This window comes from Capra hircus, chromosome 27 (assembly GCF_001704415.2).
Source record: "Capra hircus breed San Clemente chromosome 27, ASM170441v1, whole genome shotgun sequence".
Classification (NCBI taxonomy): domain Eukaryota; kingdom Metazoa; phylum Chordata; class Mammalia; order Artiodactyla; family Bovidae; genus Capra; species Capra hircus.
The window spans coordinates 31,404,516-31,419,421 of NC_030834.1; the positions used below are offsets into that span (position 1 = coordinate 31,404,516).

Consider the following 14,906-nt stretch of genomic DNA (forward strand, 5'->3'; position numbering starts at 1 on the left):
TGAATGGTCTGTGATCTTGTCTTTAACAAAAGCCACTACCTGGGCTTCGGTGGCCCTACAAGTCAGGCTCCAGGAAACAAATATGGTTCATATTCTGCATAAACTGATCTGACAGGAGAGCAAAGAGTCTCCGGATGGGGAAGAATATCTCATTCTTTGTTGAGTTTCATGTTCTTGGTATGGGAACACTTTTTCCACTGATAACTAAAGGTCAAGCTTTAACTGCGATCAGTGACATCCGACAAGTTGGAACAGACTAGTTGTTCAACACCTGGTCATGAAACGAATGTGGGGGAACTAGCAATGAGGACTGCAAGTCATCAGTCCCCGCAGGTTACAGTCTCAGCGTATTTTTAAAAATATTTACTTGTCTGGCTGCGCCGGGTTCCAGTTGCGGCACGTGGGGTTTTCGGTCTTCGTCGCGGCGTGCAGGACCTTCAGCGGCAGCGTGTGGGACCTAGCTCTCTGACCAGGGGTCGAACATAAGCTCCCTGCTTTGGCAGCATGGGGTCTCAGCCACTGGACTGCCAGGGAAGACCCTCTAAGTGTATTTTTTCGAAATATGTGTGAAACAAGTTGTACTTTATGTAAGCAAGGTATTTAAAGATACGATGAACCTCATAATCACTCTCATACTTACTTTTTGGGGGGCAGTGCTCTGATTTTTATTCACTATAAAGGACTTTTGATAAGAACAAGGTATCTCTGTACTTTTTTAGGTCGCTGTAGTAAGCTGCTTCTTCCAAATATCCACAATTTTGTTATTTACACCTTGTTACTCCAAGTTTGTAAAAACTCTTGTATATACACACACATACACACAAATGCTGCAATATATGTATGTAAATGCAAATATATGTTGACAGTAGTTCAAACATAACAGTGTAACAATACACACAAAATTAGTCCAAATGAATTTACATATGTACTAGAAAAAAACTGACACCGTCACTAAAATATGTTTTTTAGAGAAAACAGTGCAAACTCGGAAATACAGTTCTTTATACGTATGTGTATCTAGACAAACGCTGTAATAACCTTTTTTTCTTTAAAAAAATTAAAAGATCGAGGTATGAAAAACGAGAAGGGTATAGTATAAGAAGGTGAATAGCGGCACAAACAGCAAAGTAACCACTCAGAAGCTGCTTTCTAAAAATCTTCTTGAACTACCAGCGCCTAAATGGCGCCTCCAGTAGTTTTCAGAAGAAGAGTCTGTGTTTAAATTTACCTATGACTCTGTAATAAACTATCATGTTTTTCAAAATAGTTTAGACTTTAAACAAACGAACAAGAAAAGCTCAGAAAGTTGTGTCAAAATTACTGAGGTAAGAACAAAGAATCTTGCTCACATGTTAGTAACTTTGCCCACGGTCTCACCATTACTTTTTCCACTCTCTAACACCAAGGAACAGCTTTTCCTGGGGCCACTTCCTGAAGCTGCGTTACTTTCTATTAATTTCAGAACAAGATCTAAACCCATGAAGGTGTCCCTCAAAGTGTCTTCTGAGAAACTAAACACACCCTCTTCGAGATCCCAGGAGCAGAATGGAATAACTCTTATTTACCAGTCTCCATCTGGACCTCTGGGCTCCTCTTCCTGCCCTGGTTCTTCTTCTTCTTGTGCTAATTCTTGTTCCACGGCCAACAGCTCAGCTGATGTTCTTGCAAGCAAGGCTGACACTGCATCCTGGAGAAGGTACGACGTAGGGCAATTAATACCATAGACTTCAGAAAGGATTTAAAAACTTGTCAGATGGGGACTTAGGCTTCTAGTTGTGGAGGAGAAGGAAGTATGAGACTCACTTCTCTCGCTGAGAACAAATATGAAAGCTGAGTACAAGAAAAGGAAAAGCAAAAAACTCCAGTTGTTTCAAAGCAACGAAGAGCAACAAAGGCAGTTAGGACTCAAGTGTGAAGATCCCAGGGAGGAGGGGAATGTAAGGAAATTTAATGCCACTCTTCTTCTTGGGGGTGTGTCTCGATGCCGTGGCGAGGCACACAGGTGATGGGCCATGGTCGCCCGGACTGTGGCAGTGAGGGGAGGATGCAGAGATGAGACAGAGCTGAGGACAAGGCACTCCGCCTACGAGGGGTCTGGGAAGATAAACTGTGAAGTGGGCCCAATATTCTGTACAATATTCCTATCGAGACCTTTGCCCTGACTAAGCCACATACGTGCAGAGTGAGAAGCTGAGAAAGTAAAACCAGCTGCCAGGAGGCTGAACGGTAAGCAGATATTTCAGTTGCCTCGTGGTCCTAGGGAGAGAATAACTGGAATTCAGGTCCCTCGAGTGATCCAGGTGAGCTGCCCATGTTGTCATCTGCCTTCCAGAAGGATACTGGATCATCTCTGGAGGAAGCTATCAACCAGATCCTCTGCACTCCATACATAACATCCAGCACCCCGCTGGAAGCAGAACCCTACGACTGAAAGCCAAGAAGAATGACCGGCAAAAGAAGCAGACCCAGAGAAGAAAGTAAAAGTTTTGTAATTAATATGTTCAAGAAAACGGATGAAACAATGGAGAATTGAATTAGAATAAACAGAAAAACACATGAGCACATCTGAGTGAAACTGCTGAAAACCAAAGAAAAAGAGGAAATTTTACAAGCAGTGGAAGAAAAAAGGTGTAATACTTTTTAAGAATCAACAATTAGCCTGTCCTCCAGCAGCTGAACAGAATCAATGGAAGCCAGATGACATCAAAACATTGCTTTCAATGTGTCCAGAGAAATAATCGCTCACTTAGAATTCTGAATATGCAGGAAAAAGAGTCCTTCACAAATGAAATTGAAAGAATATGCCAACATACTTGTACTAAATGAAACACTAAAGGAAATTCTCCAGGCAGAAGGAGAATGACCCAAACTGGAAGTACAATAATGCAGAAAGGAAAAGAAAGGCTAAAGGGTATAGGGGGAAACCTGAATAAATGCTGATAAATATCAATAAAACAATGATAATAATGTGTTGCGGGATTTAAAATAAATGTAACTAAAATATATCTGGTAATTGCACAAGAAGAGAAAAGAGAATCATGAAGTAAAAAAAAAGCCTTTAAAAATCTTTGTACCATCTGCAAAAAAGCAAAAAGCATTAATTTAACACAGTTTCTAATAAGTCAAGGATGCATGCTGTAATCATCAGGGAAACAACAAAAAAGAAGACTGTAGTACTAATTAATGATCTGATAGAAAGAAAAATCTAAGTTTAAAAATACTTGGTTAATCCAAAAGAAGGGAAAAAAAAAAGGACTAAAAGGGAACAAAGAGTAAGATGAAAGGTTCAAAGCCAAATATAACAATAATAGCATTAAGAGTAAATAAATATTTCAATTAAAAGAAGATTTTAAAACTGGATAAGACATCAAAACCAACTAAGTACTGCTTACAAGTGAAACACTTTAAATATAGGAACCCAGAAACACTGAAAGTAAAAGAATAATAAAAGATTAACCATGCAAATGCGAACCAAAAAAAACTGATATGATTATTAATATCAGACAGTGTTATTAGCAACAGAGGGATATTTTATAATAATAAAAGGGTCAGTTGAACAGAAAGATACAATATGATGCTAAATTTATATTCATCTAATAACCTGGATGCAAAATACATAAAGCAAAGACTAAAAGAACTAAAAGAAGAAACAGTCATCTATAATCGTAAGCTGGAGATGTTACTGTACCTTTAAACAGTGATAAAATAAGCAAATTGAAAAATCAGTAAATGCAGAAGATCTGAAAAGCAAAACTAACAAAGGTGACCTGCAGAAAACACGTCCTTTTCAAGAGTACAGGGAACTCATACTAAAACTGAACACCTGCTAAGCCATAAAGCAAGTCTCAATATTCTTTACGATAGAATGTATGTAAAAACATGTATTAGATACACCACAATTCAGTCTGCTTTATTCCAGGAATCTGAAACAGATTTAGCATTCAAAAGTCAATCAATGTATAATCCACTACACTGAGAGAATAAAAGAAAACAGCCATGTAATCATCTTAGGAGATACAGTAAAAATGCTTGATAAAATCCAATATCCATGCATAATAAAACCCTTAGCAAACTAGAAAGAGAAGGAAACTTCCTTAATCTGATAGCAAGTATCTATAAACAGCCTCAGAAAAAAATCATTCTAAATGATGCATTCTTAAAAGCCTTCATTTTGAAAAAGCCTAGTATTGTCAACAGAGATAGACAGCCAAGCCAACAGAACAGAAAAGAAAGTTCAGGGACAGGCTAACACGCAGAAGTCATCTGACTTAGGATAAAAGTTGGCACTGCGGTGCAGTTAAGGAAAGATGTATTTTCAACAAATAATCCTGGGTCAATTGGCTATCGCATGGATTTAAAAAAAAAAAAAACAACGACCCTGACCTCTCCCTCAAAGCCTACACAAAGATTAATTTCAGATGGACTGCAGATCTAAGTGTCTCAGTAAGACTTTACTCACCAAGTCTACGGAATCCACGAGTGGCTGGCTTGGTGGAAATACCGAGTCCTCTGTCTCCTCTTCGCTCTTCTTGCAGGGCATTTGCTTTGAAGGAAGCAAGTTATACCACAGAGTGAAAATCTCACTGGAAAAGGGTAGGTCCGCCAGGCTGATCTGAGTTCCCGCCTGTGTGAAAGGAAAGGAAAAAAAAAAGACAAAGAGAGAAAATGAAATGTTTCCATCCATATTTGCTTCCTCTAATATAATGAAGATTATTGGACAAGCTTGTTTTAGGGGGACAAAAAGATGCCATGCTCATGATACAAAGCATTGGTGGATTTCTTTTTTTAAACCTGGAGATGTCTTATATTTTCAGGTGTGAAAAAAATGCAGTTGACTTTTGAACACCATGAGGGTTGGGGGGCCGACAGCATTTCCCACTCTGCCGTTGAAAATCCATGTCTAACTTTACAGTTGGCCCCTGTATTCAAGGTTCCACAGCCTCAGATTCAACCAGCCACAGATTATGTAATGTTATGGCACGAATTTAGTAGGAAAAAAAAAAATCTGTGTGTAAGGGGACCTTGAAAGAATCCCAGGGTTGATTTTTTGATTGGTATTACAGCTGACCCTTGAACTACATGCAGTTCAGCTGGAGACCGCATGGCTTCCTGAACACCTGGGCACACCTCTACACACCTGTACCTGAACACCCTGTGCAGCTCTGCTGTGATGTAATGATGTACACAACGGTGGGTTGAACCCGCTATCAGTGACGTACGAAGTCTTCGGTGCTGGCATGCAAGTGACCCATTGCTCTTAACAGTCACACTGAGGTCTTCCTACCAGCTCTACCCCCATCGCTGGGAGAACGTGCTGAAGTAGGGAACTTTACCCAGCGTCCTGCTTAAATTAAATTTGAACAGTGAACTAGGGATGGGATGTCCTTTTGATATCTATCCATATTCACAAGCTGCGTGACCTTGAACACATGACCCCTCTAAGGAGTTCCTCATCTGCAAATGTCATCACACCCTTTTCCTAAGACTGTCAAGGGGATGAGCGAGATAATGTATGTAAAGTGCCCAGCACTGGGCTCATATTGGGAATAAATATGCATACTCTACAGTGATGGTCATAACAGAGGCCAAAGTTCTTTATCCAAAGGTTAGAAATAAAGAACTCGATTTTTACAGAGGATCATAATTGCTGAGCAAAATCAGAAAGGTCTGAAATAAAGAGAATGGAAAGCAGAAATTAAGACTTCAGGCAAAAAAATGAAGCCACCGCTGGACTGTGTTGGAGACACTGGGCAGACAGGCAGTCGTTTCGGGGCTGGCAGAACGGCCGCTGGAAAGGGACTTTCGGCACGACCAGCGGTGCCACCTGAGGGTCAAAACGAGAGGTCCTACCAGGCACTCCTCCCTGCGGTGTCTCCCGACGGAGCACAGGTCCACCCTCAGGGTCTTCTGCTGCAGGGCCGTCTGGGAGACGGCCACTCTGAACACGTCACCGAGCAGCAGGGACTCCGCAGCTGGGTGCACTCTCGTTCGAAACAGACAGCTGACGTCACTTGAGGAGGGAAGCAGAGCAACCCGGAAATACCTGCCAAGAACAAGGATGAAACAGATTCACCGGTTCAACAATCCTGGCTTCGCAGCTGGTGTCTGGAATGATCCTCCTGGGGAAGGAGCACCGGGGGACACCGACTTCATCACCAACCCCAGGCTCGAGGCCACCACGGTCGTCGTTGTCATACCCAGGGGCTCGGAGGCTCTGTTCCTAACACCCCAGTGCCCGCAGCATCCTGGATCATGCCAGGCAGAGCTTGCCCCCTCCCACCCTGCCCCACCCTGGGGCTGCAGCAAAGGCCCTCGGTAGGGAAGTGAGGGGGACGAGGACCTAGGAGCGGACGGATTTACGTCCCGCCTGCCCATGTCCGGCTGGTTCCACAGTGACCACCATCTGGACCTGGGAAAGTGGGGACACCAAGTAGACATGGGTGACTGTGTCCCAAAGAACACTCATCCTGTGCATTAGACAAGAAATGCTGATGGTCATTCCCTAGGGATGGGACGTCTTGTCCTTCCAGAGGAAAAGAAACACGAAGGAGCGGACAGTTATGACAATTTAAGAGAAATGAATTTTTAAGTTCAAAAAATCACTGCCTGGCATCTCAGAAGTCTCAGATATGATAAACGATTTTATGCTTTGTTAAATTCAGAGGAAGAGTCCGACAAAACAGTACCTTCTACCACCACTTCCAAGTGAGTTTTCTGAGCGCATATTACGTGAGGACCCACAGTCTCTATAAACAGCATGAGGTATCTTCTGTTAAATTCCCAGAAACAGAATACCCATTAAATCCCTCTCCACAGCCCCATTTCCAGGCTTTCTAATTCATATTCTAAAGAGCTTCCTTCTCCGATCATAAAAAGTATAAGTTCATGTGAAGAACTGAGGAAGGCCGTATTATTTCTGTGTTTTGTATTGACACTGATTACGGGGACCCAGCATGAAAAACCTCATGGGCCCTGGGCCGAAGCCGTTAAGGCTGGAGGTGTAGCGGGAGAAATCTCTCTGCCTTCCTGTTGCTGTCCTTCAGTCGCTGAGTCGTGTCCAACTCCTTGTGATCGCATGGGCTGCAGCACGCCAGGCTCCCCTGTCCTCCACTATGTCCCGGAGTTTGCTCAAACTCATGCCCATTGAGTCGGTGATGCCATCCAACCATCTCATCCTCTGTCTCCCCCTTCTCCTTTTGCCTTCAATTAGGAGGGAGAAGTCACCGACAGACTCATCAGCCAGTCATCCCTGAACACTACTGATGGGGACCCCCAACCTCAGCGCTGGGAGGCAGGCTCCTGGGGTGTTGGAACCACTCCCTTAAGCCCCCACCTCGCTGCCCTGTTCTCAAAACCAAAGGAGGGGGTGAGCCCGCATCACTCCCTCTCCGTCTCTATCTAGAGCTCATGGAGGCGTGACCAGCCCCGCTGCATCTTTCCCCATGTCTTCACCTGGATGAACTGCTAGATGTAAAATTCTCTCTCGGGAATTTGAAGTTCTTCGATTTGTTCTCCACCGATTTTACTTACACTTTTGAAGAGTGAGGTATCAGGAAGGCATGCAGATTTCGGAGTTGTGCTACAATCACCATGAAACTCGACCTTTTTGCGTCGTATCTGTAAAGAGAGAAGTGGATGAGATGAGGCAGGGCACAGGCCACTTGCCGGCGCACGGAGGTGAGAAGCCGCCCTTCCGGAGCTGTCCTCACCTCAGCCCGATCTGCACCTGGGCCGTCTCCATGATCGCAGCGTCCTCCTCGCTGTACGGCACGTCCTCGGCCTCACTGGGCCTGCGGGCGGGACAACGGCAGGCGCGGGTGAACGTTTTGCGAACTGGGAAGCGCGGAGCTATGATTGCTGTCTGCCTGTGTGCGTGCTAAGTCACTTCAGTGGTGTCTGACTCTCTGCGACCCCCATGGACTGTAGCCCGCCAGGCTCCTCTGTCCGTTGGATTCTCCAGGCAAGAACACTGCAGGGGGTTGCCGTGCCCTCCTCCAGGGGATCTTCCCGACCCAGGGATTGAGCCCACGTCTCTTACGTCTCCCTGCATTGGCAGGTGGGTTCTTCACCACTCGTGACACCTGGGAACTGTTTGCCCCTCACCGATTCTGAACAAAAACCTGAACTAACGGCACTCCTGGACTGCCGTGGGCCTGACCCCAGTGCAAGCTCGCACTTTCAAATCTGGCTTCCCCTCGTCGGGAGGACTCTGTACCTGGGCTCCGAGGGGGAGGCCTGCCTGGTGGCTGGCTTTCCCACGGCTCCCCGGGACGTGCCGCACCCCGGACTGGGCTGCCCAAGAGCTGCACACATGAGACGCTCCGTGAGCCAAATGGGCACTGGGCGGCCGCTGTGGCGTGCCCAGCAAATCAAGCTTGCGGGATTTCCCTGGTGGTCCAGTGCGCAGGGGACACGGGTGTGACCCCTGGTCTGAGAACTCAGATCAACACGCCTCAGGGAAATGACACCCTTGCACCACAGCTACATGGAAGTCTGGGTGCCGAAGCTAGAGAAGCCCACAAACCACAGTGGAGATGCCCCGTGCTGCTACCTAGACCTGACACAAAAAAATAAATAGATTTTTAAAAATTGTGTTTATGTCTCTTAAGAGGTTCAGCTGATGAGCACATCAACCTGTTCCTCACTTCCCTGCCAGTGGGATGCTGCCAGCACCTCTGACCTTCTCAGGCCTGCCCCTGCTTTAATGCCCACAGCCCTTCCCCGCTGCAGCAAGTGGACGGAGGGCAGGGCCCTCCCAGCCGGTCACCCACGTGCGTGCAGCAGCCACTCGGGCTGTGTCCTTACTGTTTCACGAACGCTTCGTAGACCCCGCTGTCCCCAGCCACCGACTCATCCGAGACTGCAGCCGACACACAGGCGGTCTTCTCCCCCAGCAGGTGGATTCCTCTTCTTTTTGGTAACGATTTTTCAACATCTAGGGAGAGGAGAGTGATAGCAACCATTAATATTTCTTCTTAGGAAAAGTTAAGTCTAACACACGCACGCACGCACGCACGCACACACGCACGCACCACACACACACGCACGCACATGGTTTGGTTCTGAGAAACTCAAAATAAAATTTCCACTGAGAATCAAGGATGTTACTATTCAAGTCAACAGAAGTGGATGATTCCAGGCGCTATGACTTACAAAATCCTGGGATGCTCGTTATTTTGGTCATTATTTGGGAAAGAATCTGGTGTTCCCGTCCCGGGATGTTTTAAGGGGAGGGATCAGTGGCACACTGTCTCCTGGGTCCCCTGCCTCCCTCGTCTGGGTGATCACTACAGATGCCACGGTCAGGGGTAAGAAGCTGTCTGCCTCCCTCAAGTGTTGGAGAAGTTTCTATAACAGCTTCTGGCACTCGATGGAAGAAACGTCTCTTCAGTCTCCTTCTCCCCAGCTGCTGCTCTAATAGAAGTTAAAGGGGAAACGTCTTTGACTTACAGAATTCCTCACTGGCTAAATACCATTAAAAACTGTGAGTTACTGAATCCTCACTGACTCCCACTTAACTTTTATCTCTGACTCATATTCATGGCTGGGCGTCCTGCGGAGAGCCGGCAGCCTCCTCTGAAGCTGCGCTCCCGTGTAATAAGCTGCAAGCCTATGGTGTGCTTTCATCCTCGGCCAGTGGAGAGCCCGGCAGAGAGCAGGGATCCACACTAGTATGCATTTCGCCCCCCTTCTGAGTCGTGACTTTACATCTTGTTAAGATGTTTAAGTCTTGAGGCTCTAGATTCTGGATTGATTGCTGCCTTTCCCTTTCTATTTCTGGCAGGGGGAACACATCTTCCTTGATGATGGAGTGCCTTCTCTCCACCCACCCCTCCTTCACAGTGGTGACGGTGATGACATGATTTATTGATTACCCCCAGGAATAACCACAGCAGCCTGACAGAGAGTGACTGCGTAAGGACTTCGGAGGTGTTCTTGATTTCCGCCATCCAGCAGGGACAGGATGAAATGCTCGGGAACTGGGGTCCTTCAGGCCCAGAGCACAGGAGAAAGGCACAATACCCACTCTTCTCTCTTCCCTCTCTTTTGCTTTACCTTCCCTTTGTAGATGTCAGTGGTTTGTGGTAGGAACTGGGTTTGGCAGAGTTTGCACTGCTCCGTGTCATAGGGTTGATATTAACTCCCATGAGCGGCACACTGAGCGCCAGGCATGGCTGATGCTCCTGATGCATTATGAGAGCATCAACCTTCCCAGCGCCCCACGAAGTAGATCCCGTGTTGCCCCCACCTTGCAGGTGAGGAGCTAATGAGCCTGAGAGATGGGGCAATGTGCTCACTGGAACTGAGGAGCCCCTGAGATGTGAGTGCAGGTCGGGCAGGCTCCGGGGGAAGGTGGGCCCCAGTGCCACACACCGTACACCTTCCTAGGGGCAGGCGCGAGGCCCCGCAGCAGGTCTCTGCTTTGCTGGAGCCATTCTGTAAACACTGCTTTGGTGCTCCTTTTCTTTGCGGCTAATTATTTCAGTCAACACGTCACTTGCAGCTTTGGCATCTGCCGGGCGAGCGGCACATGAACCATCCAGCATCTCTGTCTGCACCCTGGGCGCTGGAGTCTCTTTCCTATCGTGTTTGGGGCGGGCTCCTCAGACCACAGCTGTGACCACCTGCCAGCCAAGGTGCACGCCATCCCGGGATGTTTACAACCACATCCACTGTATTAAAAGCTCCGGCCTCGCAAAGGCAAGCAATTAAAGTGTAGGAGACTCCCCCTCTGTTTCTGCTTCTCTGAGTTCAGGCAGGAGTGGGAACTCAACCCCATGGCAACTAGCTCTACAGCCAGAAGGTGGCAGGGCGACACCGCAGGCTGGGACCGCTTTCTCCAAATTAACTCTCTGCAGAAAGGGAGAGTCTGGCATGAAACAGAAACTGTATTTATAGAGAATTCCCATAGCAATCTAAACATTGAACCTTGGTACTAATTAGCTGCTATGCTAATTGCCTTGGTTTGAATCTGTTTTAGGCCAACTTTGAAAAAAAAAAAAAAAGTCCTCTTCCCCACCTATTTCAGAAACAGCCCCTTATCTGGAAGCCTGAAGAATGTTCACAAAGTATGTCCCCAGGCAGCTCAGGACACTGCAGGGTTCCAGACGACAAAATGGACATTTAACGGTTAAATCTATTAAATACGGAAGGCGATTTATATTCGATGAGAAAAAAAAAAAAAACTGTGCAAGTTATAGCAATAAACGTTCTTTCCCAAATGAAGCCAAAATGAAAAAAGAGCAGCAGAAAGAGAAGGGAGACGTGTACCAATACTTGCTCCCACAGAAAAAGTAACCTCCCCTCATCCCTGAAGATGGTTTGGCGGGGGCAGCTTAGAGCGTGGTCTCCGTGTACCTGCGGGCCCCTCGTACAGTGGCTCCTGAGCACACTCGCCAAGCTCCTTGTTCTCGTCCAGCAGAGACGGGGGCGCTCCTCCCGGGTCAGGGTCCAGCAGCAGCTGATGCTCTCTGAGGCTGATGTCTGCAAAGTGGCCGCTCAGCTCACAGTCCTCAAAGTCAGCAGAGAACTGGTGGAGGGGGCCGTCGTGGGGAGACATGGGGAACGCGCCTTCCAAGACCAACGGGGAGCCGGGCGGGGACAGGGAAGACAGGGAGGACCTCGAGGACAGGGACGTCACGGACTTGGGGGCCTCGGCCAGGGGGGCGGGGTGGCCTGGGGCTGCGGCCGCCGCCCCCCCGGGGCCACTCTGGCCAGGCTGGCTGGGGGACTTGGCCACCTCGTGTTCGTGGATGGTGGTGATGGGGCCGGAAGGCATGTAGCCGCCTTTCTCCTGCAGGAGGAAGTCCAGTTTGTACTGATAATCCGAGTCCAGCTGGTCGCCCTGGCTGGTGTAGTAGAGCTCGCTGGAGCTGAGGGAGTTGAGCGACCCTCTGCTGGACGTGTTCAGGGACCCCCGGCTGGAGGCCAGGGAGCCCAGGCTGCTCCCAGAAGACACGGACAGCGTGCTGGCGGAGAGGCTGGGAGAGGAAGGCGCACAGTGAGAGCCTGGACGTGGGCTTCCCTGGCGGCTCAGCGGCAGAGACCCCGCACGCTGAGCAGCCGTGCAGGCTGTGCACCACAGCTGCTGAGCCTGGGAGCTGCAGCTACGGACGCCCAAGCACCCTGGAGCCTGTGCTCAGTGACAAGAGACGCCACTGCCACGAGCAGCCCAAGCACAGCAGCTAGAAGGGCCCCTGCTCGGCACAGCTGGAGGAAAGCCCGTGCAGCGACGGAAAACCAGTGCAGCCAAAATAAATCAGTAAGACCAAACAGAAACAAAGCAAGAAGCTGCGATGATGTGGATGGAAGCCCTTGCTGGCTCCTTCGGCAGAGAGGGAAGGAACCCAGTGATGTCAAAGATCAAGGTCAGCGACCGGGGAAAGGGCACCTGCAGCCATGCCACACGTTTCCATGCCCAGTCTCGAACATTTCCAACCCGGCTCTCAAAAGACTCTCCAAGGAGCAATCCTACCTTACCAAAAATCATCCTCCTTGTGTAAACGTTTACAAAAAATTTAAAAAGGGATCAAACATCTACTAATAAATCTATCCGCATAAATATCCAGAAGCAACTGTGCAACCAAAGATGTATAAAAGTGTGTGTGTGGAGGTAAACAGCATGAAGGGTTACTGCTGTGACTTTACTTAAAGAACGAAATCTTTTACTGTGAGAGAGGAAAAAGCCAGCTTCTAAAGACAAAGGCTGCTAGGCTCACTCCCCTTCTTCCTCTTTCTGTGTATATTTTGGAAGTGAATGTGTGGCTATTTTAGGGCAAATCTCCCTTTTTAAAAGAAGGGATGATGTGGAGAAATGTGTTATTTTCCTAAGTATGTCCTGGTCATTCAAATATATCTTCTTCCCAACACACTGCAAACAGCTTCCAAATAGGACCCTGGGGTTCATGAAAGCAAACAAACAAATCTCTCCAACTTTAAATATGGTCATTCAGGTTTTAACCGTACTAGTGCAACTATTTTCTTACTTTTAAGTCATCAAAAATCAAAAGGAGGTAATTGAAGCAGAATTGCAACATGCCTGAAGGTAGCCAAGAAAAATTTTCCCTTCAGGAACCAAACAGACTTACTTTTTAAGTTGTGAATGCAAATATGTAGTTAATTTAGTAGTTTCTTCAAGTTTCTGTAGCAGCTCTTTCCTTCGCTCTTCCAATTTCAATCTAGACAAAAAAAAAAAAAAAGGAGATAAATAAATTTATTTTCAACATAACGACGATAAGCATAGAAACTGAAGGGAGAATAAGAAGATTCTTATTATTTTCCCTTGTGAAATCCAAATGAACTCAACACAGAGAAAACAGAACCACCCATCAGAAGGAAAGTGGACAGAGCCATCCGCAGCCACTGGGCGAAGGCGGAGGGATGTCCACATGGCCAGTGTTACTAGACCTTGTAGAGTTCTGGTATTCCAAAATTTTCTTAAATGAGTAAAAAAACCTCACACTCACAAATTAGGGAAAGACAGTGGGGAGGAAAAGAAAACAAAGGAGATGAGCAAAGATTAAGGATCCTTCTGCAGGCTCGTGACTTCCGCTTCCGTTACTAAGACATCTGACAACAATAACAGGATCAGGAAATAACAGGAATTAGGAAAGGTCATCTGAGCATGGAATTTGGTAAGGACTGTTCCGGAATCACATTCAGTGACAAGAATTCCAATCTCATTTTGATGAGAATTCTGGCGATTAAGAAACAAATTAGTCCAGTGTCCATATTGCCAATGTGAGCTAATCTTGGCTTAACCCTTTGAGCAAGCAAAAGACATAAAAGTGATTTCCATTAACAGCACCTCTCATCACCTGCGACTGGATTTTCATGAAATTTAATCCACATTCAGCTGAACAAGTTTTTATGAGATTGAAAAAAAATAATCTAAGTATTATGGAACTGTGTACTTGAGTAAGCCATTTAAAAAATACATCAAGCATACTGTCTACATCAGGGTCTTTAGACATCATTGAAAAGAGCAGAAGGAGACCCAGGAAACCTCCACAATTTCGGTTCTGGGGTGGGCTGCTTACTGGCGTGTCCTTATGGTAAGTCACCTAACTGTGGCTCCTGACTTCCTCATCTGTAAAATGGTGATTATAATCCTGCCGTGTCCACCTGCTAAGGCTGTGCAAGAGATCAAACAGAGCCAGCCACGTGCGTGAAAGAACTCCGCAGACATCAAAACCAATCTCCCGTGTTCAGAGTCTCAGCACACCCCGCAAGGTGCCGATACAAAAATTAGCTACTTTTCTTCGCAGAGAAAGAAAAATTCCCTAATTTTTCAACCTCTTTGAAATCCTATGTACGTTTTAGGCAGCGAGGAAACATGCCCATATTTTATTTATAGACATCTATCCTTTGATGTGCCACCAACACAATTTCACTCTCTGTTAAAATTAGAAAAAAAAAAGTAACTTGTCATTCTGTTTAGTACTTCAAAGGGTGATAAATTCTTAATTCACAGCTTTCACAGGTGTATTTTGAAAAGGAGTATGGTCCCTTTTTAAAAAAAAAATCTCTTAAATATAAACAAAAACAAGGAAAAATATTAATTCAAAGTAGATGAACTGAGTTAGAAGGGACACAAGGTCTGGAGAAAGTCCTTCAATCCACCTGATACAGAAGCAGTACTTTTGAGGTAAGTTTTAAAACTGTCACATATACACGAAGGTGTTCTGGTGTGTTAAAAAGAGAGACGTTACTTTGCCAACAAAGGTCCATCTAGTCAAAGATATGGTTTTTCTAGTAGTCATGTTTGGATGTGAGAGTTGGACTATAAAGAAAGCTGAGCATTGAAGAACTGATGCTTTTGAACTGTGGTGTTGGAAAAGACTCTTCAGAGTCCCTCGGGCTGCAAGGAGATCCAGCCAGTCCATCCTAAAGGAAATCAGTCCTGA

The 14,906-nt window shown here is 46.4% G+C and overlaps 1 protein-coding gene across 1 annotated transcript in view; it reads right to left on the reverse strand.

Moving 5' to 3' along the window:
* The window catches only part of WWC2 (WW and C2 domain containing 2), a 148,224-nt gene that overhangs the window by 19,699 nt on the left and 113,619 nt on the right, over positions 1 to 14,906 (reverse strand). Inside the window, exons 10-17 of the mRNA XM_018041949.1 lie at positions 13,089 to 13,178; positions 11,359 to 11,981; positions 8,806 to 8,935; positions 7,710 to 7,790; positions 7,531 to 7,617; positions 5,851 to 6,043; positions 4,460 to 4,624; positions 1,566 to 1,687 (exon numbers count right to left, since the gene is read on the reverse strand). Coding sequence (XP_017897438.1) covers positions 1,566 to 1,687; positions 4,460 to 4,624; positions 5,851 to 6,043; positions 7,531 to 7,617; positions 7,710 to 7,790; positions 8,806 to 8,935; positions 11,359 to 11,981; positions 13,089 to 13,178 — 1,491 coding nt within the window. The remainder of the gene's footprint in view (positions 1 to 1,565; positions 1,688 to 4,459; positions 4,625 to 5,850; positions 6,044 to 7,530; positions 7,618 to 7,709; positions 7,791 to 8,805; positions 8,936 to 11,358; positions 11,982 to 13,088; positions 13,179 to 14,906) is intronic.